General features: G+C 40.8%; 1 protein-coding gene across 4 annotated transcripts in view; it reads right to left on the minus strand.

Moving 5' to 3' along the window:
- Positions 1-2,657: 2,657 nt before the first annotated feature.
- SEPTIN6 (septin 6) overlaps positions 2,658-24,781 on the minus strand; it is a 92,878-nt gene continuing 70,754 nt past the window's right edge. Inside the window, exons 9-11 of one of the 4 annotated variants that reach the window (XM_040323848.1) lie at positions 21,989-22,179; positions 19,861-19,897; positions 12,347-12,705 (exon numbers count right to left, since the gene is read on the minus strand). In XM_040323848.1, the coding sequence (XP_040179782.1) occupies positions 19,894-19,897; positions 21,989-22,179 (195 nt within the window). In that variant the 3' untranslated portion in view covers positions 12,347-12,705; positions 19,861-19,893. Of the gene's footprint in view, positions 2,766-8,714; positions 9,390-12,346; positions 12,706-19,860; positions 19,898-21,988; positions 22,180-24,781 lie in introns of those variants that run through there. The other 3 variants (XM_040323847.1, XM_040323845.1, XM_040323846.1) reach the window with 3 other exon arrangements.

Raw genomic sequence — 24,781 nt, forward strand, 5'->3', positions numbered from 1 at the left:
CGTTTCACATTGGAGTGGGAGCCGCGGTGGCGGTATAGCGCCGCTAAAAATAGCGGCGCTATACTGCCGGGATTACCGCGGGAATCGGCCACTAGCGGTGCGGTATTAACCCCCACTAGCGGCCTATAAAGGGTTAATACCGCCCGCAATGCGCCTCTGCAGAGGCGCATTGCGGGCGGTATTGCGTGGTTTCCCATTGTTTTAAATGGGAAGGAGCGGTGAAGGAGCGGTATACATGCCGCTCCTCTCATCGCTCCAAAGATGCTGCTGACAGGAGATTTTTTTCTCTCCCGCCAGCTCCCTCGGGCTTTCACATTGAGTAGGCAGTGAAGGAGTTATTCAGGTGGTATTTTTAGCGCTGTACCGCCTGAAAAACTCCTCAGTGTGAAAGGGGTCTTAGAACCTTTGCTTCCAATATTAGGCAAGCCTTGTTTGAATTTCCCTGTGTGTCCTTTTTAAAGGAGTCGCAATTTGTTAACCTTTAGGCCCCTTTCACACATGCGGGCCCGCATGTCCGCTTTTTCATCCATCTGTTTACGGATGGAAAAAGGGACATACATTAATCCCTATGAGATAGCGGGTGTCAGCGGATGAAAATCCGCTGACACCAGATCTCATCGGTGTCCTCAATGCTCCGATTCTGAAGATGGAGGGAAATCCTATTTTTCCATCCGTCTGCAGAGCGGATCAGGTGAATACGGACAGACAGTCTGTGTTCATCCAATCCCCCCATAGGGGAGAGCAGAGATCTGACAGGGCGGTCCCTGCACAGTGTGCAGGGACCGCCCTGTCATTCGCCGCTCAGTGGGGATCAACGGAGCGATCCCCACTGAGCAAGCGGATAAGACATGTACGGATCCTCACAGCCTTATACAGTATGATAGATAAAAATAACTTACAATCATATATGTTAAAGAATTCTGGGTAGAGAAACAAGGATAATTTGAATTATTACAGTGAGTTGGGGCAGTTTTGTCACAAACTTGGTAAAATCTCACACACACACGCATCAATATCTGTACAAGAGTGAAGGAGGCACATGAAGGATCCATACACAACATCTCATTGTATCAATACTAATCTTACTGCATAACCATTATTTATTGATTTGCAGATTGATTGATGGTTTCAGCCAATATTGAATTGAGCAGTCATTTTAGGGCAGAGTATGGTTACAGTGGGACTGCTCTATAGACAATACATCATCAGTATCTAGGGTCATTTAAATAATAATAATAATAATAATAATAATAATAATAATAATAATAAAAGGTCTTGGCTTCATACAGGGGTGGATAACAGTTGCAGTCTTTGCTTGTTTGTGAAAATGTAAAAATCCTTTTTTTTTTAATTTGCACAAATTGCTGCTCTTCTGAGTAACTAGGTTGCCAAAATTGAAAGTTGGCTAAAACAAAGCTTTCCCATCTTTTGATGGACATAGGTCTCAGTGAAAACAATGAGTAGTAGCAAATCTGTACATCTTGAACAAGTCATGTGCCATCACCCCCATCATGATCTGCCTTCCTAATCAGCAGCGTGAAAAATGCTGCAATTCAAAGGCCAACTTCATCTTTTTCACCATGCTACACCCATACTTAGGCTATAACATGTAAAATGGATGCAAATTAGTTATCCCCACAAAAGCTTTATAAAACATGCCGGGAATTTGGGAAACACTGTTCTGGATCCAGAGAAAGAACACCTGAAAGTTTGCAAAAGCCGACAACGATAAAGAGCATGTGCTTCAACATAGCATCACACATCCACAATTACCATTTCCCTTAAAGGGGTTGTAAAGGTAAAAAATTGTTTCCCTAAATAGCTTCCTTTACCTTAGTGCAGTCCTCCTTCACTTACATCATCCTTCCATTTTGCTTTTAAATGTCCTTATTTCTTCTGAGAAATCCTCACTTCCTGTTCTTCTGTCTGTAACTCCACACAGTAATGGGAGGCTTTCTCCCTGGTGTGGAGAAAGCCTTTTGAGGGGGGAGGGGGCGAGCAGGAGTGTCAGGACACTCTCTCTACTTTGCAGATAGAGAAAGGAGCTGTGTGTTAGTGGGCATCCTGACACTCCTGCTTGCCCCCTCCCCCCTCAAGAAGTTTTCTCCACACCAGGGAGAAAGCCTTGCATTACTGTGTGGAGTTACAGACAGAAGAACAGGAAGTGAGGATTTCTCAGAAGAAATAAGGACATTTAAAAAGCAAAATCGAAGGATGAGGTAAGTGAAGGAGGACTGCACTAAGGTAAAGGAAGCTATTTAGGGATTTTTTTTTTACCTTTACAACCCCTTTAAGCACTACCCCACTATCAGATAAAATGACTTCCCCCCTTTCCCTGCTTCATCATTGAACACATTCACAAAGCTGAGAAGTACTTGTGAAAATGGCTTTGTTCGCACTGACCTGAGCATTGCTCTCTGGGTAAATAGAATAGCAATATGCATTAGCCAATGTCCATCTCAAGCATGGCAATAGTTACAGTATGTATAGGTACTTTTGTTAGTGACGGATGTTATTATGCAGTAAGGTTTAATCTGATTAATAGGCTGCATATACCATCAAAATGTTAACCATTTCCTAACATCTCAATGGAGACCATGCAAGTCACAGAAGCACACTGTTCAATTATTGACACCATTGGTTAGGATAATTATGTGTTTTTTTTTTATCTATTATTCCTCTCTCTCCCAGATAAAACGGGACCTCTACATCTTCTACAGAGCAGTCTTCTCCTTTTGACAGATGCGGAGACAGATTAAAAGAAGCTATGAAGAGAAAAAAAAAGGGAGAGAAAAGAGGGCATTATCAAGTGGCAGAAAAATGCGCAGTGATTAAAGCTTATCAGCCAAAGAGCATTATCGTTATTAGCATTCAGCAGCAGTAAAGAAAATAGTAGTTAAGTAAAGAAAAAAAGCCACAAAAAACTTGACTGAGATACACAACTAGATTAATATACCAACGGCCATTCAGCTTCAAGCAGACCTGTATTAAACCTAAACCTGTAAAAAATAGGTAAACAAAAAGGCGTCCAATTCCAAAAAGACACAAATTTCATTATTCAGGTGTATTTAGACCTTACATCTATCAAACTGGTAATCGCAAAAAAGGTGCAAACCAAAAGTATAGAAGGTTTTCAAACATTATACCCCTTCATAAACAAAATATAAAAAAGGATTAAAAATGGGGTAAATCAAAATGAAAACTTCTCTGAACAAAATGAAGTGCATCATCAATCCTTATAGCGGAGCGTCACCCAAAAGGGGAAGTTCTGCTTTAATGCCTTCTCCTCGTTAATGAAATGGCACTTTTGAGCAGGAGGCAGAGTGGGTACCTGATTTGGAAGCCCCCCCTCCCCGCCTTCGGAGACATGTCACAGGTCCCAGAAAACTGCAGGACTATTCACAAGGGCATTGGGTACCCAGCTGTGAAGCTGCAACAGCCGGATGCCCACAATTAAGGAGATGTAGACAGAACACTAGGTGAAAACGTCTGGGGTGAGCACAGTGCTGGATAGGTAGGACAGGCGCGTGGGCGTTTAAAAAAATATGTTTTTACACAGGAGAATGGAGCTCAAAAAGGTGGCTCTAGGCTTTGTGAGGCCTTAAGGCTAAACTTAGACATGAAGCCCCACTCACACCCACAATGGGAAAAAGTATAACATTTTTTAGTGCAGAGTCCTTGCATGAGGAGATTGGTCCCGCACATCCGAAGGCAGTACCATAAATCCTCCCAGATGCTGGGCTCTCCCCTTCCTCAGTCAGGCAAATTGGGCATCTGGGAGGCCTTAGGCGACCGTCCAATTTGCCTAGTTAAAGAGCCGCCTCTGATGGAGCTCCTCTTTAGGGGTTTGTTCACAGCAGTGCACACACTAAAACAATCTCTTTTGATGTCCAGGCTGGTGTTCCATGTGTATAAATGGCACCTTTTTCTTTTAACTTCATGGGAATATCAAAGATGACGTTGGTGACAGGTGAGCTGTGGTGCATTGTGGAACATTGCATCATGTCTACATTTTTACGCAATGCACTGCATCCCACCTTAAAAAGGGGAAATTCAGTTTCCGTTTCCCTACAGCACATACTGTAGCCATTAGCTTTATAAAAAAAAAAAAAAAAAAAAAAACACACAGGTATTACCAGTGCCTGGAGTTTAGAGTTGGGTCTTTCAGCCTTCAGCTGAACCACATAGCGCACTGCGAATTATCCTTCAGCCTCCTGCGACACAAGACAAGTCCCAGGAGACTGCGAGAGAGGAGGCATCGGGGCAAGTTGCATAATCCTCCCCTAGTCAAGTATTGTAGAAGTAGGAGCAGGTACTTGCCCCTTTCCTTAGAAAAAAAAAACATGTAGGTCAGTTACATGCTGGAGGGGAGGGAGTGAATTAGTGGTACCTCACATTTTGAGTGAAGTTCTGCTTTAAGGCAGCATTACAGGCCACATAGAAAATAATTATTTCCTGTGTGCCCTGGCCCTGGCAGTCAGCCTGCATTGATTTGTGCAGAATTGATTCAATTCTACATTCATTAATACATTAAATGTGTTTTTTTTTAATGCAAACACTTGAATCAGACTTTGATCAGCCTCTTGCAATCGCTGTACAGCAAAGCTCAGACTAGGAGAAAGAGAAGCAAAGGAGCCAGCAAGTTGTACTGCAGTGTTCATGTGCTAATAAGCAGCAAGTATGAGAGGGAGAAGGGGTCATCAGTCTTCTGATTCTATTTGTACTGTCTAGTCTCTGACTGGGGGAGAAAGGAGAAGAGAAAAAAAATAATAATAATTAAAACAGGCTGTACCATGTGGCAGAGCTTTGTATACCTCAGGATTGAACCCACAGAAATACAAATCCTGTTACAGGCAAATCATTAGTTCTAGCCCATGTAAGTCTCTATATAAATCGTAATAAAGTGCCCTGCGGCATATGCCCTTTTTTCATATTGAGTTTATTTTCATTTCTTTTCTCTAAACTATAGATACTAGTATTCAGTTGGTCACTTTGTGCCCCCTGTGATCATTAGGTGTGGATTGATTGTCTGGGCCGGTCATCACTTCTTTGGGGTGCGATTGTTTGGACTGGCTGTAGTGGGGAGAGGTAAGGGGCTGCACCCATGGGGAGGGGAATGATACATGCATGCATTCTGATTGTTGTGGTATTTTATGTGTTATTATTTTCTTATGTTTATGTACTGTGCCACATGTATATTTGTTTTTGATTTTTTAGAAGGCTTGTGCTACCAAAATTGGACAGTTTTCCCTTTGAAGAAGCCCGAACCAAGGGCGAAACATGTCGGGAACACATCTCATCTGACTGTCCCTTTAACTGTATTTTTGTACTACCACTCTCCAATTATCTACTATTATTGTTTTTATTTTGTTGTTCAAAATAAAAATATTTTAAATACAATCTACTTGATATATTGCATTTGTGCACCCAAAAAAATCCCATTTCTTTCTTCTTTGTCGTCTACAATATTGGGGATTTGGCGCTATATATCTATTTGGGTTATCCACAACAAAAAAAAATACTTTGAAAACAATGTCACGATAAACCATACATTAAACATTTATTTTTAAAATGAGGATTTTATACAACAAAAATTTGACACACATTTATACACTTTTAGAAATTCAACAAAAACAGGAAATAAATAGACCACATTTATACGGCTTTCCTCCATCATGTTAAACCTCATGTATGCCTTAATCTTGGGCATTTTAATCATACTTTGATACCGCAAAAGACGTGTTGGTGTAGAACGAATGACCAAAGTTCTGACAATGCAAATACCGTAATCATAAAAGTCATTTACTTGGAAGTATTGTGTATAGTAGTCACCATTCCCAATTTATAGATCTACCTGTAGAGACAATGTGCACAGTCTGCCTACACTGCTGCTTATTTACACACTCAGAATAATTACCACCTACTACTAGAATCATAATCAGGATACTCTCCTCCGCCATGGCTTTTGGAGCCTAGTTGCCATCTGTTAGTTCCATTCATTAAAGTATCGCCAAAAGCTTGGCAGATGGCAGTAGCTGTATTTTAGAGGCCATGGGGTTGATTTATTAAAACTGGCGTGTGCAAAATCTTGTGCAGCTCTGCACAGAAACCAATCAGTTTCCATTTTTTTTGTCAAAGCTTTATTGAACAAGCTGAAGTTAGAAGCCAATTGGCTACCACGCAAAGCTACACCAGAGATTTTGCACCCTCCAGTTTTAGTAAATAAACTCCCAAATGTTCTCTTCCAAGACTACACGTTCTGTTCATCTGTAGCCCTATTATACAGGATTTATATAGCGCCAAAGTTTGTGCAGCTCTTTAAAACATCTGCTGGTCTTAGCAAATATACGGTTTATATTCGGACAGTATTCATATTAAAAGAAACACACATGATGTCATTGCTGACCTGCCTTTCTGGAAATTCTAGCTACCTGGCTGCTGTTATGCTTATCCAGTGGCTTTAGTAGTTTGAGTCAGACTAGAGACACGTTTGTAGATTGGAAGTTTTTCTAATTTCAATGCATGCTTTTCCCATATCAGCGACTCAGAAATCATAGAAAACATTTGAACCAGCAAATCTCATCATCGCTCAATGTTCTATGGGAAAACTTAAGATGCTCATACACAAAATAAGTCCGATATGCATGGAGCAATATGACTGTCCCAAGAAAACAAAAAATTAAACGCAGTGTGGTCATTACATTCAGACAGGCAGAACATTAACAGACCAGGTCATTGCACAAACTAGATCGATTGGGTGATGGTATTGTTGTGTCTATGGGCTGTTCATATAAAGATTTAAGGATTAGAGAATAATGCATTCATTATACATTAAAGCTGATGAAACCTCAATGTCATGTTACCAAAAGAATTTTTATTTACTACAATACAAACATATAGACCGATATAAAAAGGACAAGTTGAAGCCACGAAATGACTATAGGACAGAAATGCTTTGGGTGTAACATTTTAGAAAGGTATGGGTCATGTAGCATCATCAAAACATTAAGTGACTAAACAAATACAAAAGGGTTACACCTTACAATAAATCCTTCAATGCATAACATACCAATATTTAAAAAACTCTGGAAATTTAAGGAGAATCCGTTTTCCATAGTTCTAGAACAAGCCTGAACGCAATAATATAGTGCAACGCCAAACATGTGCAGTGGTGCATACAACACAAGGATTGGAACTTTTTAGTTTGATAACCCAAAATGAAGACTACATTCTGATTGGTAATCCAGGATCACTACACATCACACCTGTCAAGTGACAGCTTAAACAGAGGAAATCTACAGCAGAGAAATCCTTTAAAACCCAGCACCAGCCAATACCTTTATTCAATATGGCGGGACAGAGTTAGAACCTCAGGTTTCTATTGCGGTCTGTGTTCCTGTTGGAAAGATTGCGCCTCATTTAGTGTCCACGTAAAGTGAGGCCAGAAGGTTAGGAAGTGGGGGAAAAGGTGTCCAATTGGGACAGACAGCAACAAAAGCACTTTAGTAGGATGGGGGAGTTTGAGAGTTAATCGTCATTGGTGCTTTGCTGTCCCCCTGATGGTTGTTTACCTTATTACTTCTTCTGAAATCCAAGTGAAGGGAAAGTTTGCTAGTGGGGTGACAGAAAGCAATACAAAATGACAGATAATCAAACCCTTCCATGCTCTATTAAAACAAGCAAAGGATTCAGCTACAGTTAGCTTTAACTTTGCAAGGAGGCTCAGGAGATAAAATAGAACCAATAACCTCCTAATGCACGAATAATCAAAGGGACTATGATGTGGTAGTGCTCAGTGGGGGGGGGGGGGGAGGAGTCCTCCTTAAATAAAAACAAATCTTTCTTTATACACGGGTTCTGACGGCCTCCTGTAGGTGCCGATTAGGTTACTGGGTCTCACCCCAGGATCCTAGAAAAGCTGATGCCCAACACTGTAGAGTAGCATATTTTTGTGGGATCTTCAGCGTACCCAAAATCCCATAAGAAGAACCAGAGTGTAAAATAAAATAATAATAATAATAATAAAAAGAAGAGGAAGGATTACTACCTGGAAGTGCTGGCATGTTATGAGCATGTAGCAAGGTACTGAAGGGGTAACTGGAGTGCTGCACAGTGCCAACCGCTCTGTAGCCTCACCCAGATTATCACAGAGAAAGGTTATCAGAATGCTACTTTATTTTAAATGAGAAAATTGGTTTAGAAAAAAAAAAAAAAAAAAAAGAAGGACTATAATTTACTGATCTATTTGAAGAACAGAAGCAAAGTTTGGAGTCCACTTGTAATATGAGTGTTATAAATAAGACAGGCAGACTAAATAAGCATGTTCATAAGATAAAATAGCTTCTTTGTGATATAATTGTAATAAAGCCTGGATTTACCCTCAGACGGTTCACTCTGGGGCGACTCGTCAGGTGACTAAGCCGCCTGACAAGTCGCGTCCCATTCTATTCAATAGAACCGTTCTATTGCGTCGCTCCGACTTAGAAAAAGGTTCTTGTACGACTTTGGGGGCGACTTGCATTGACTTCAATACAGAATTCATTTTGCAAGTCGCCTCTAAAGTTGTCTTCAGGTCGCCTTGCCGAGTCGCCCCCAAAGTCGCGCCGCCCAAGTGTGAACCGGGTCTCAACGTAGAATGCCATGTTTAGAGTTACATTTTGAGATTAGCCTGTAAACAATTATCATTTTCAGTAGTAATTTAAAATAAATAGAAGTTTTTTTTTTTACATTTTAGGTTTTTGGGTTTACTGTTGGGATGACACCTTGGCGGAAGCTTAATAGGAAGGTTTTGGGTTTTCAGTATTTTTTTTCCAAAATACATCAGATTATAATATATATATTTTAACTGTATTTTTAAATTCTGTATGTACTTAGAAAACCACCATGTCCCTATTACCAGAAGCAGACTCCGCCTCCTGCTTTTGCAGTCCTATACATCCACCCAATAGAGAAACTTGAGTAAGCCAGTGTTTGCTGATCTAAAATTCTTATGTGAAAGTTATTCAACAAATAACTTTAAGGCAAAGATCACAATAAGAACCCAAAATATAAACTCACTGAAATGACACTATACTCTCCATTTAAGCTGTTGTAAATAGCACCAACATTCCTTGTTTCATCTTCCCATTGCAGGTCTGAGAATCGTTAATAAAAGACGACTATGTACAATGGTTCTACTTTCTACTTTTGCCCCATTATTTATGTAACCTTTTCAAAATGACAAAAAAGAAAACAATGGTGACAAAAAAAAAAAAAAAAAAAAAAAGTAGGTCTAAACTAGCATACAGATTTGATCTTGGATCAAAAATGATAAACAGGATATAGATGCTAATTTAGAAAAGGCATCTTCCATCACTGTAGAAGACTACTCAGTGCACAGCCAAGGGTTACTGGAAAGAAAAAAAAGTGCAACACCAGGTTAATATGATGAAATCAAACATTCAGTAAATAAATCACCAGTACAAATTAAGGTTTGCATTGTCATTTAAACAGAACCTATAAAGTTCCCAAATGTATCATATACCTTCACATACAGTATATTAACTATTTATGCACTGATATTAGGGATATGTCATCTGAAATGTTTATAAGGCCATTCCTGCTCTTGCAACCTCAATCTGCAGGATTAAGATAAACATGCTATAAGAAATAATGTAGCCTGGCATGCCATGACACCCCTGCTTTCAAAAGTGTCTAACGTGAAAAGTATGGGTGCTGCACTTGCTGATCACTCCTTTGTGTTTGTTGTATCCCTAGCCGTTATGCTGATCCTTTGGTTTCAATACTATCCAAGCTCCTGACCCAGAACAAGTATAGCGATGGTGCAATTTTTTTACCCTTGTTAGTTGCTTGCTTCAATGCTTCTGAGCAATCATTTGTAAGAAAGGACCAACAATGGCAGCCCCCATTCTTTTTTTATGATATTGCGTTAAATTACTAAGTGCCTGTCTCCCGTACTTTGAGTTTCTGACCCAGAAGAAGGATGCTGTTGTGGTAAGTTAGAGTGAAGCCGGAATTCCTGATGCCTGTTCCAGGTCAGGGACCTATAGTACTGAAGCCATTACAGCTGCATGACAGCCAAGGCATTTGCATTTTCCAAAAGGAAAGCTCAGCATTGGCATCTTCAATGCTGTCCAAGTACAGGCTTCTTTGAAAAAGCAATTTTTGTCAATAAGTGAATTTAATCATTAAACTACTAAAATGTATCCCAGAAACACAGAAGTTTTTGTAAATCTACAGCCCAATCATATTACTTTATTCTGCGTTCAATGAAATTCATTGCAGCCAGATACCAGAGACTTCCCAGTGTGTGCGATAGGTGGCCCTATTTGTGTGTTGTAGAATTTTGTGTTGTGTAACCCCTCCCTCTGCTTGACAAGCAACTTCATGTATTGAAAGGATTAAAACCAAAAAACCCCCCCCCCCCCCCCCAGTAAAATAAATATATTGCAGATTACCATTCCTTGGTAGCTGCAATACTTTTTTTAAGGCAAAGGACATTTTAAAGCAAGTACAGTAAAGACTTGATGATCTTACCAGAAATGCAGTTTCCTTTTTACATCCTGTGAGTTGAAAAGGCGGCAACAACCATCATATTTCTTTTGTAAACGACTAATCCCCAAAGACGGGTCGGTCTACCCACCCTCCCCAGGGAAATTCAGGCCTCCCAGTGCTTCTCCTTCAGCCATGCTCTTTGCTCTCCTCCTCCCTGGCGCCCAATAGGATAACCTGCCATTTTGACCATTTGGGAAACAGGTCCCATAACCTGCATCCCGATTGACCGGGAGGAGGATTAGTGTGAGAATAGCGAATATTCATTTGCTGTTGTCACACAACCCGGCGGGCTCGGAGCGCAGTGCTCTGCACCCCGAGCCCACCCTTTTTTGAAGCTTATTAGAGCCTCTGGCTTTAATTCTGTGCTAAATTCCCCTCCCCATTGGAATCCATGGTTCGGCATCCCTGTATGTAGATTAGGGGGCCAGACGCATGGATTGGAGGGGGAGGCGCCCATGCACCCTCTATGGACAGGCCACCACTGGTGAAAACCATGGTTTCCTTCATAGATACAAATGATGCTGTAGCAATGTAAGGTCAAGTAGTGTTTTGTTTGCAGGATTACAAGATTAAAATAAGAAACCCCAAAAAAATGTAATCTAGTGAAGCTGCAATATATTACATTCTTGTTTTCAGGCTTAGATAGGCTTCAAAGTATAGAGACATTTGTATTCTTTTTGTTCCCAAAATTTTGCACCCAATATCAGCAGATTTCCATCCTATTTTCATTTGCCCTGCTTGAAACAGATTGTTGAATTGTAACCTTTAACTCAAAGATAATTGAACAAATGTTCTGAAAATGAAAACTGTACACTTGTAAGGCCAGCCTCATACTGATGTACACTAACCCTAAGGCAGGTTTGATGGAGACTTCAATGCAACATCTTCGCCAAAACAAGCGAACAAAACACTGAAGCCCTGAGTTGTTCCATCTCCCAACGCCCCCCCCCCCCCCCACCCATTTAAAAAAACGTTATTTGGGTGTAAGCCCACACACACACACACACACACACACAAAGGTCAGGCCAGTCAGAATCTATATCCAGGCATAAGCACCATCACCAGTGGCACACCTAAAGACCAAAAGGGGTGTGTGGCCATCAGTCCACACCAACTGCTGCCACTTGGAGGGTGCTCACTGCTAATGAATTGGATCACACTGTGACTGAGACATGCAAATGATTAAGCGGCCAGCAGTGTTGCAGCCGAGTGATCTGTGCTACCTTCCATCTCCTCATTCATATTGTTCTGCCCACCACAGCAGCATGTTCTCTCATCTGAGTCTGTAGCAACGCTGCTGAAGGACGCATGCTCAATCATTGTGCCACATCGCGCCCATATCAAGATGCACACAGGGAAAGAGAAGCAAAAACATCCTTAGCTCCGGTAGAGGGATTTTGCTTGGGGTCTGCCTAAGGTCATCATCACCTATATATTGTCTCCATGATGTCACAATTGCTCTTTTTTGCATACATTGTCATGTTTGCTGCCGGCATATTAAACACAATTAATTTAGTCCCCTATAGGCCTGTCATTTTGAAGCCATGCTGCCATTATCCCCATGTTTGGCCATGGCACACTACGTGTGCTGCCATTCAAAATTATGGATTGTATCCCCCTCCCCCCAACATGATTATAAAACTAATAAGCAGAAGTTTGTATAGGCTACAAGGGAAGACATAGCGGGGGGGCAATGCAAAAGGGATAATAATGTTGTATTCGTGTACGGCTCTCTACACAAAGCAAAATGTTTGCTTTCAGATTATTGCAGGAAGATACACAGAAACAGAACAATTGAGGCAACAACTTTATTACTGAAAACCTAACCTTAAGCATGAACAATAATGTAAGTCAACAGCCATATAATTCTAGCTATGTCCCCTACAACAGACATGAAAAAATAAAAATAAAAAATAGGATTTAGGTTTTCTCCTAATTAAACATGCATATAACAAAACATGCAAATGAAAAAATAAAGGTGACAATGAATGTATGTTGTAAAAATTCCACATGCTACGAATCTCATCTTCTACAAGCTGACAGAAACGTGCAGGTTTTCATGCAAAAGGAGTGAATTACGATTGACTAGGGGTCAAAGATCATTAAATGATTGATGGAGGGAAACAGTGTGCCAGTTACAGGAAACCAGAACTGTAAATAAGACAAATTAAAATAACGATTAATATTTACATGATTATAACTTAGTAATCAATTAGTGAATAAAACGTCAATTTGGCAAAAGAACAGACATGCAAATGGCAAAATAAAACCTCAAATAAGTAAAAAACTAAAAAACTAAATAAAATAAAAATAAAAAGAAGAAGAAGGCAGAACGTGATGATCAACACATTACTGGCAGAGTTGCAGATCATCCCAAGCATTTAATTTGTTTATCCATTTTTGGATGTGCACCGCCAATGATCTGCCACAAGGTGGTGTCTGACCCCACTAAGAGCAGCAATGCAGATTTCACAATACAAGCTCCAATCTCCCCTGTAAAACCTCCTATACCTGCCAAAGCCAATTTGTAGCAGTGAAAGCAGCTGCTAGGGGGGGTAAAACGGCTTAATGTGAAAAAACACTCCAATAGTAAATCCTATATTACTAAAGGCATTTATTTTCATTTACGGTCTTCTGGTTACAGTATCAGAAAGTCATAGGAATGCTTCTGCCCCTCTTCTCTCTATCCCAAAGTTTAATACATTTGATGAAATGCATCCTTCTAGAATTGCTTTCATAATGTATGGTGGATAACAGATCCAACCCATAGCATGCTGGAAGGTTTTAATGCACTGTAATGTACATAAGGCAGTGTAAGGTGCTTGTATTGCATATTCCTAGCATTTTTCCATTCCAAAATATGAATGTGAAGGTATATTGGTGTGAACAGACGAGGCTTTAGAGTAGCAAATGTGAAGACAGCTAAAGTACTTAAAAAAAAAAAGATTTACAGAGAAAAACCTTTGTGTCCCCCACCCCCCTCCCTCACATCCCATACCCCCTCTGATTAGAAGAAGCTCATTTGCTGGCCAATTTTGTCCATTGTGTTTCCAAGGCTGGGAAGGGTTATACTAGAAAACACAAAAGCTCTTGCTGATGCAATGACATTTAGAAGCATATTTATAACATAGCGAATGGGACATGTACTGCAGACGAATCACTAATTTGAACCAGATTCACCAGAAGATACACATGCAGTAAATGTTGAACTTAGGCCCCTTTCACACAGGGGGGATCAGTAATGATCCGCCTCGGTATGCTCTGTATGATCGCTCTGTTGATCCCCGATGAGCCGGCGGATGACAGGGCGGTCCCCACACACTGTGCAGGGACCGCCCTGTCTTTTCTCTGCTCTCCCCTATGGGGGGGAAATCGGATGAACACGGACCGTATGTCCGTGTTCATCTGATCCGCAGACGGAAGGAAAAATAGGGTTTTCTTCCGTCTGCAAAATCGGATCATTGCGGAGGCGGACGAGATCAGGCGTCAGCGGATGTTCATCCATTGACACCTGCAATCTCATAGGGACCAACGTATGTCCCTTTTTCTTTCCGCAAACGGATGGTTGAAAAAGCGGACACAGTCCGCCAGTGTGAAAGGGGCCTTACTGCTTCATACAGTGCCTTGAAAAAGTATTCATTATTCCAGGTACCCATATCAATTAGCAAAAAATTTAGATTTTAAAATTGTATTCTGATAACTGCACTGTAGAGTACAATTATTTTGTTAAATTTAGCTGCCAGAGGTGCTTACAGCAATAACCTTTTATGCAAAAAAAGCAAAAACACACACACACACACACACACACACACACAAACTACCACAGCTTAAGCTCCTCTGGCACAAATAAAGAACCAACAATGTATGCTGAACACTGTCGGTTACATGTATTAATCAAATCATTTTTGCGATAGTAGTACAGTCTGATTGGTTACTTCTGCAGCCATTTGTATTACAACTCACATTCTGATTCCACTTATTTCCTGCTACAGCAACATGTGCAGTCCAGGCACAATACTAACAGAAAAACTGCTAGGAAGAGACGTGAGCCAATCACAAAAGCAGAAAATTATGTTTTAGAGCAGTGGTCTCTAAACTATGGCCAGAGGGTCGGATGCAGCCCTTTGCTTTTATCTGGCCCTTGGACCAATATTTCATCCACAGAAACCAACTATGGGGCATAATTCCCCCCCCCCCCATTTACACCAATGATAGAGAACAATTTCTCCCAATGACACCAACAATGGGGCACACTTCCTCCCAATGACCAACAATGGGGCACACTTCCTCCCAATGACCAACAATGGGGCACACTTCCTCCCAATGACCAACAATGGGGCCCAATAACATCCATGATGGGTCAAAATTCCTCCCAACGACACCAACGTTGGAGCACAATTCATCTCACTTACACCAAAGATGGGGCATTGTTTACTTCCACTAATGCCGGCAAATTTTCTACTCCCGACATCCACAGTCTGGCCCCCCTAAAGTCTGAAGTTTGGCGATTCCTGTTTTAGAGGAAGTTGTGCACACCAAAATAATACAAATTACATACATACATACATACATACATACATACATACATACATATATATATATATATATACACCATGCTTAATTTTTCCAGTCTTGTAAAATCTTAGGAGTCTGCAGAATGAACTGGACAAGTTGTCTTTATTGACACTGAACTACAAAAAAAAGGCTTGCGTAGAAACTTTACAGGTATGTGCAAACAAGTGTATGAATAAAAAATTCCCTATGAAAGTTTGCAAAGCTCAAGGAGAACTGGCTCAGCAGAAGCAATTTCCTATACTGTTGCAGCTTTATTTTTAAATTCACAGAAATGCCTAGTTCTTAAAGTTCCTTCCTCCTCTTTCCTTGTACAATAGAGGAGTGTTCTCCTGCAGGCATTTAAAGGAAGCTTTATAGTGGCTTATACAGACTGTCACTATAGCTTTCTCACAAAGACAATTGCTGCAGAAAAATTGTACATTGCAGTGTTTAGGGCAGATGTCTATTTACTTAATGCAAGCAAAAGAATACAGACAAAAAATAAAAAAATAAAAAAAGGATGGTCAGGCAGAATTTTAGATCTGTATTCAATTTAAATTCCATTAGTACCTAGTGTTTAGTATAACAATTACCAACTGAGTTTGCTTGTGGTGAAATATACAAGCATAAAAGTTAGCAAATATAACAAGGATTAACACATGCAACAAAATATGTTGCTTTGGTTATCAATTAGAGTCAAAATGTTTTGCATTGACTGATTTTTTTACAATGTTTAATAGATGATTAAGGCTAGGTTCACATTACCGTGGCTCCGCAAACCGCTTTTTACGCGGCAGCTCATTGATTTGCATGGACTTGCATACCTACAGAAACACAGGAAAAAAATGACCTTCAGCACTGTAGAAAGCGCAGCCTGCACAGGAACTGCAAGTGCAGTGCGGGAGTGATTTCCAGTGCGTGTGATTAGGATTACTGCCGCACGCACGCATCTCACTGTGTGGGTGGTTGTGGCTGCAGGAACAGGTGTGGACCCACAGCAGGAACCACCTGCACAAGTATGAACCTAGACTTCTACAAGATTAAAAAAAAAAAAAAAAAAAAATCCAGCAAGTGGATTTGCCTGATATGAACTTAGTTTTGAAAATGCACATCAGACGTAAGGTTTCTGAATGATGGAATTCCTGGGTGTTTGGCTAGCTAGATTAGCGGTTGGTTAGATCTTTGAGCAGAGAGGGTCCTGAAATAGATCACTAAACAGTTGACAAAGTAGCAAAAGCATAATATTATAATAATGCAAAGCAACTCATTTAACTAGATTTTCATTACTGGTCTCGCTTGTACATATGCAAACACCGGTGGCATTCTGTCTATATATACACTCCAGTGACAGATGCATTGCATTTCTCAGGGCAGGTCTCTGGATGGTGACAACAGTGGACCACGCCTGCATAATGTGTGATACAACAGCCACTTTAGGCTCATCTAGTCAATAGACCATTATTTTTTTAGATCTATACCTGCATAACAAAAAAAAAAAAAACCTTTGATTTCACAAAAATATGCTATGTACGCACTGTAGGTAATTTTTATCCTACACTGTCCTCTTAAAGGGGTTGTAAAGGAAATTTTTTTTTTTTCATAATAAGCATCCTTTACCTGCAGACATTCCTCTTTTCACTTCCTTGTTGTTCGTTTTTCTCAGAAGTTGCTCCATTTCTTTTCTGTTCACTTCCTGCTTGTCTGATTGTTACTCACCACCGTGACGGGAGGGTTTACTGCGGTGGTCAGTGACGTGCTCACCCCCTCCTGGGAACTACATCTGTGTGGCAGGACGCTCTCAACGTGTTAGAGACTTCAAGAAGGTGTGAATTACTGGGCGTGCCGCAATGCATACTGGGAAATGTAGTTCTTACATGAATGAGGACCGCAAACCAGGAAGTGAATGAGAGAACAGAAACTAGAACGCCGGAGGTGATATAGATGAAGGAATTTAATAGGCATTTACTCGTTTTTTTTAACAGAATCATTACACTATTCTGTCTGTCTACCTTGCAAACATTAATTTTAGGCAAAATTTTATTTTTCCTTTACATCTCCTTTAAGCTGACTGTTAATGAAGCCTTTGACATGATCTTGATAAGCTATCAGGATGTTTCTTCATAGAAAAAAAAAAAAAATGCTCCATTTCGACCCACAGACACTGGCCAACCTTTTCATGAACATTTTGCTAGGTTTACCAAGCAGATGACCTCATGCCACTATCAACATATAGATAGAGACGTGTCAGCACAGCTCAAAAGTTTACGGAAGCACTATATACAGTATATCTGTAATATTTATATCTGATTGAATACAATTTGCCCTCATCACTGACTACTGTATTATGGTCATCAAAAGGCTAAACTGGTGGCTGAGGAGTTAGAGATGGAGCTCACCAAGACGTTATGAGCCTCCTTAAAGAAGGCCATTAACCACTTCAACCCCAGAAGGTTTTACCCCCTTAACCTCCCTGGCGGTATGATTCTTTCAGAAAAAAGGTGCTGAAAGCGGTACCATTATTTGCATTATTTATGACCACTGTGTTACTTTAAACAATTCCACAGTTGTGCGATGCTGTTCCCAAATAAAATTGATGTCCCCCACCCTCCCAAATAGGAGCTTTCTTTTTGTGGCATTTGATCACCTCTGTGGTTTTTATTTTTGTTATAAACAAAACAAAAAAAAGTGTGACAATTTTTGAAAAAAAAAAAAAATACACACACACACACACACACACACACACACACACACACACACACACACACACACACACGGCTCAAAATTTCAAGCCCTGAGCTACTAGCCCGGCCTCAAGAGTTACTCGCCACCAGTTGCCCCACCTAATTCATACACTGCTCCACGCCTAATTGCGCCCCTAAACACGCCCTCGTAGATTATCTCAAGGGATGACATTGTTAAATGTTTTATGCAGAATCAAGTTACACAATTAAATATTACCAAAAACAACTTTAACAAAATTGGACAGGGCACTGGGGGCAGACCAGAGGGACAGGGCACTAAAACTGGATCTCTTCCCCATTCTCTTGCGGTCTCCTCTGCAACTCCCATCCATCCATCCATCCTCTCTCTCCCTCTCCTATTCATCTAATCATCAGGAGCCTGTGTGTGCGGCTTCAATGCTTGCATGTCCCCACTTCCCCCTTTTATTCAGGCTGGCAGAGATCCACACAACTGCACAGCCGTTGACACCATAGCACAGCGCACATTGACACTGCACAGCACACATTGAGACCAGTCTGCTCACAGTGCTCAGGCTGAACTGCTGGACACAAGGAGAAGAAAACTGCACAAACTGGAAGGCTGCCACTCTTATGTCAGGGCAACTTTCAGTGAGCGCTGCACTGCCTACCTTGGACACCCGGAGTGGTAATTTTCGCAATCCTCCACCTGACTCGTTACTTCCTGCTCCCTGCTCTCCAGCTACATTGGTCGGGGGGAGGGGGGCAGGCTCAGAGAGGTCATACTGTTAGGTCCCATGGCTTAATGAGAATTGTAAGAAGAGCACCTGTGTACTGCTCTGCCTGTGCGCGGCTCATCAGACTACTTTTCCCGAGCATGCACCTTTTCTCTTCGGCCGCCAATCGCATCGGGGCTCTAAGTGTAGGCACAAATTGAAGGGACATTGGTCATGCAGCCCTGTCATCACTCGCCCCCAGCTTAAATCCACTCGCCAAATACTAGCAGGCGAGTGGAAATTTTGAGGGCTGTATGTATATGTATATGTATATTATATATATATATTTCGTATATTGATTGGTTTGCGCAAAAGTTAAAGGTGCCTACAAACGATGGGATATTTTTAAATTTATTATTTTTTTTTTACTAGTAATGGCAGCGATCAGCGATTTTTAGGGGATGGGTAACATTGGGAAAAAAAATAAAATAAATCGTACACCTGACACTTTTTTGGGGACCAGTGACACCAATACATTGATCAGTGCTAAAAATATGCACCATTACTGAACTAATGACATTGGCAGGGAAAGGGTTAACATCAGGGCAATCAAAGAGTGTGCTCCTAGGGAGTGTGGAGTTGCTCTGACTGGATGATGACAGATCAGTGTTCCTGGTGCACAAAATCTCCATCTTCTTCCCTGCCAGAATAGCGATCTGTCTTTTTTTTTTTTTTACACATCGGCAGATCACCGTTCTGCCTCTCTGGATAACAATCATGGGTGGCCGGCAGACATCGGGTCTGCCAGACCGACTTATCGGCATTCCGGGTTTCCAATCGGCGCGCGGCACCCAGTGGCTATTGCACAACATGAAGTACAGGTACGTGATTTTGCGCAATAGAGCCGACCTGCCACAGTAAGTATGCGGTAGGCAAGTGGTAAATAAGAACAGGAAAGTTCCAACAGACAATCATTTTTTCCTGTTCCTGCTGCTAGAAAATGAAGGACTGAAGTGTTTTACCACTAAAAGGTGAAATGCAGACAGTTTTGTGAACACCTAGCTCATGTAAAAAAGAAAAACCTCCACTAAATTAGGTTTTACCCAAAACATGGCTCAGTCCAAGGGAATTCATTTTTAATTAATCTCTTGATCACAGGCATATTACTGTGTTAACACTACATTATTAAAGTAAACATTTATGAGCAATAGCTGCATGTAATTTTTTGTATTAGGAGATACAGCTTGGTTGTACAAAGTGCTTATACACATTGCCATCTTCAGTCATGTTTGTCCTACATAGAAAGCCTGAGTAGTTCTAACATGTTAATCGCTTACCAAAGCCATGCGCCCATGCAGCAAACAGCAGAGTTAACTACGAATGGGAGAATGAAATGTTAATAGGAAAAAACAGAATAGTGAAATAAATAAAAACAGAACAAAAGAATGACAAAATGAGCAAACCAGAAAAAAACAAAAAAAAAAACCACCATATATTGGAGTGCAGTGCATACTGACTCTTTCCTGTAGTTATACAACTGACATGTAATGGTTCCATGGTTATGTTGTTAGCGTGGCAATTACAGACTAGCGTGATCTGTACCATATCGGTGACCATAGCACTTTGACAGGTGCATGGAAAAAAGCATCATATTTCCCTTCTCCATGCAAAATATACTGTACAGCATAATGGATGAAAGAGATGGGGCTAGGTATAGTTGACAATTATACACAGAAGATGTAAAGTCATCCACTATTTGTCCATTGAGATTTCTTTCTTCAGCGGTTGGCATTCACAGCCACAACAGGGGGCCATGAAAACTGCTCATGTAGTATTGAAAAAGTGAATTCAACCTTGTAAAGAGTGCCTGTATAGCATATTACTTCACCATAGGAGGAGACCATCTCCACATTGACCTACCTACTGAGACTACAAGGGTAACAATTTTTGTGAACCGGACCTTTAAGTTTTTGGAATCCAACACCTGAGCGGGGTCTCTGTCGTGTGTTCCTTTGCAAAAATAAAGTATTGAAAAAAAAAAAAAAAAATACCTGTTGATCCTGCAACTGAATTCCACTTTAGGCTGCTTCCTGTGATGGGAAGACAACAATGCTGTACTACCCCTAAATTCAGAGCGGCATTGCCACCCCCATATAGGCTGTGCCTGTTGCACTATGGTAGTATAAGAAGACTTTGTAGGGTATGGCTATCGGCACTTTCCTGCCAATTCCCGAGCCTGTAGCTCATTAATCAATAGTTGGATACATCTAGCCCTACCCATTGCTTTCTGGAATAACTCCCCGTGCTGCTAAAACCTTCCCAATGTAGGCTACAGTGCCTAGAAATGGGAGCGTGCGAGACATTTTTCACTTTATAAGGCATGTGCATCACCCCCCTGTGTAACACGTTTTTAATCTCACACAGGAGTCTTTATACATATTTAGGAACATCATATTTCACTTCATAACCCAGTGAGATCTCAGTGCTTGGTTGTTGTGTATTTACAGACACATCACAGGGAAATCTGCCTTTCCACAAAGGAGACAGAGCATTCAAATAAAACAGCATTTTTGTATTGCAGGCCTTAAAAAGTATTTTCTGCCTATTTGATTTTTAAATGCATCACCGATACATGGACAGCAATGTTTGGCCTCTGCATGTGACAGCAATGCCTGTAAATAGTAAAAGTAGGGAAACCTTCATACGGTATTGTCTGGGAAAACGTATACAAAAAAAAAATTGTACCTAAAAAGATATTTTTTCTTTTTTTAAATACAATTAGCCGGATTCAGGTAGAGTGGCGTATCTGATATGCGCTACGCCGACGTAACAGAGAGGCAAGACCAGTATTCACAAAGCACTTGGTCCGCAAAAATACGACGGCGTAGGAGACTTACGTTGGTCGGATGAGGCCAAAATTCAGGCGTATCTTCTTTTAAGAATTAGACGCATAGCTACGACGGCGCATCCGTGCACTTACGCGGCGTAGCAGAAGATACGTCGGCGTAAGTGCTTCAAGAATCCGGCTAAATGCCTTTATCTTCAGGTAAAAGTTCCATAAAAAAAAAAAAAAAAGGTAATAAAAATCTATCCTTCTAATTAGTCCATGTTCATTAAAAAAAACGTCAGTGTGCTGCGACATTCTTAACCTAAGTTATGAGCCTGTTATTGTATAGGATTGTGCAGACGGTCCATACTTGTTACTATCTGCACTAAAGCAGCAGGAAACCAAAAGAAAGCAGACCTGTGCCTTGTCTCTTTATATCTCCTTATGCTGTACCATGTGGCTTTGTATCCTATAGGAATGTACTCCTTTTTCTTATCTTCAATAAAAAGTTATTTGACAAAACAAACGTCAGACTATATACAAATATACACACACACACACACACAATATGATCCATACATTGGTAAATTATTTTCTGTACACACCAAATCACTACTCTTTGTAATAAATGTACTTACTTTTTCCTCTCCTTTTCCCTTTTTAGGGTCTGTGATCCTCCTGCTTGTTGTGCTTGGGACTGGAGTAATTCTGTTGCGGTCTTGCGTTTCTTGAATTCGTTGACTTCATCCTCCAGACTTTTCTTTTTATCCTCAAGCTTCTTCTTCTCCTCCTGGTGTAATTTCTTCAAGCGATCAAACTTTTCATGAAGCTTTCAAACATTTGATTAAAAAAAAAAAAATTATAAAATTACATCATCAATAGGCTATCTGATCAAGAACTTTTCCAGAGCAGAAAGATTTAGCAGAATTGATTTGCTTACTTGTGTATTATTGCCCAATTATACTAGAATTATACAGTAAAACCTTGGTTTGCAAGCAAAATTCGTTCCAAAAACATGCTTGTAATCCAAAGCACTTGTATATCAAAGCATTTATTTTTTACAGGGTATAAAAGAGAAGAGGCGCCTCTAAGTAGCTAAATGTTGTACCTTCATTAAATGTAACCATATTGCTACACTTAGAGGCACCTCTCTTTTTTTATACCCAGTTGTGACATGACGCTACTCTTATATCAAGACATCGCTTGTATATAAAGGCAAAATTTATTAAAACATTTTGCTTGTCTTGCAAAACGCTCTCAAACCAAGTTACTCTCAACCAAGGTTTTACTGTACTAGAAAATCTACAATCAGAATGTAATTACTTATGAACGCTTCAAGAGAACGAGATGCTATTGAACTCAGCAAGAAGTTATTGAAATAGAGCAGGTATTTCAGGTAAATTATTTATATTTCCCCCTTTAATTATACAGACTTGCCTGGAAATCATTTAAATCCTCCCCCTTCTTATTTAGCTCTAGCTGAACTAAAGGGTTTGAAGTTGCATGACAACGGGACCTCTTTGAAGGAGTTCTACATTGCTACATGATAGATTAACCACTAGCTGCTCCATCACACTGGCAATAAAGTAGCCATATTCATTAATAAATCTGCACAGCAGACATTTGCGATTGCTTTTAGCTGATGAGTCAAAATCATATGAAAAAAAAAATCGGTGAAGGGCTATAGTACATTTGACATTGTGAATAAAAAAATAAATAAAAAAAGGTTAGTGTCCAGGATGAAATTTATAAAAGCAACAAGTATGCAATTTTTCAACTGCCCCTGAACACATTCAATGTTATCCTATGTGTCCATGCACACAGTCACATTTTTCTGCGTTTTTCGGCAGTTGCATTTATGCTTGTTTTTTCAGAAGCAAAAAAAATGGGTTCAGACAAAAAAAATGTTTGCGTTTCAGACGCAAAACGCCGGTAAATGCGGCAAAACGCGGTACCGCGTTTTGCCACGATTTCGTTTATAGGCGTTTTTAAAGGTGACCTATTTTTTAACATTAGAAATCTCAAAAATGATGGCAAATGATAAAAAAAAAACATAAAAAAAATGTATTGCTTGCATTGCATGGTGGACAATCCACAACTTGTGGTAGGTGACATGGCCATGTTGACGTGGCAAGTGGACAATCCACAACTTGTGGCAGGTGACGTGGCCAGATGACATTGCCAGGTGATGTGGCCAGTGGACAATCCACAACTTGTGGCCAGGTGACGTGGCCAAGGGATGTGGCAAGTGGACAATCCGCAACTTGTGGCCAGGTGACGTGGCAAGTGGATAATTCACAACTTGTGGCAGGTGACGTGGCCAGGTGATTTGGCAAGTGGATAATCCACAACTTGTGGCAGGTGACGTGGCCAGGTGACATGGCCAGGTAATGTGGCAAGTGGACAATCCACAACTTGTGGCAGGTGTCGTGGCCAGTGGACAATCCACAACTTGTGGCAGGTGACTTTGCCAGGTGACGTGGCAGGTGACATGGCCAGGTGACATGGCAGGTGGACAATCCACAACTTGTGGCAGGTGACGTGCCCAGTGGACAATCCACAACTTGTGGCAGGTGACGTGGCAAGTGGACAATCCACAACTTGTGGCAGGTGACGTGGCCAGTGGACAATTCACAACTTGTGCCAGGTGACGTGGCAAGGTGACGTGGCAAGTGGACAATTCACAACTTGTGGCAGGTGAAGTGGCATGTGGACAATCCGCAGCTTATGGCAGGTGATGTGGCAAGTGACACGCTAAATACAATTACACCGATTCTCTCTCAGCTGCTACTCACTCTGGTGTCACTAAATGACTGAAATGGTTAAATAATACTGTTTTTTGAGCTTAGGGAGGGTCTTATGAGGTTTCTTAACTAAACGCTTATAAACGCAAACGCGGTAAAATGCCGCGAAATTTGCAGCAAAACGGGCATTTTAAACGCCGGTTTTTGCGTTTCAAAACAAGTGTTTAGATGAGTTTGCACCTACGTCTCGTGTGCATGGGGCCTAAGAGTCGTCATGTAAATGTTTGTATTGTTTGAGACTGAAAAAAAATAAATACACACTGTCGTGAAAAAAAAAAATCTACCAGGAGATCTTCTTCCAGCACTCAGACACAAGTTAAACAAAAAAAATATTTAAAAAAATGGCTGTGCGTGGCTCCGCCCACCCGGCTGCGTCATTCATTCACAGACTTCTGTAAAATGAGAACTACAAGTACCGACAGCCTTTGCGACTTTTGGTTTGTAGTTCTCAATGAATGACCAGGGCGCTGACCAGTCGAACACAGAGCACATGCAGATAACTGAACAAAGTGACGACTTCACAAGTGTGCAACTGCTTCTTCACCACCCAGTCCCAGCAAAACTCCAAATCCTGGGTTTTTATTCGGGGGATTCAAGCCATGAGTTTTCAGACTGATGTGGGGTTCT

The sequence above is a fragment of the Rana temporaria genome, chromosome 9 (assembly GCF_905171775.1).
Source record: "Rana temporaria chromosome 9, aRanTem1.1, whole genome shotgun sequence".
Taxonomy (NCBI): domain Eukaryota; kingdom Metazoa; phylum Chordata; class Amphibia; order Anura; family Ranidae; genus Rana; species Rana temporaria.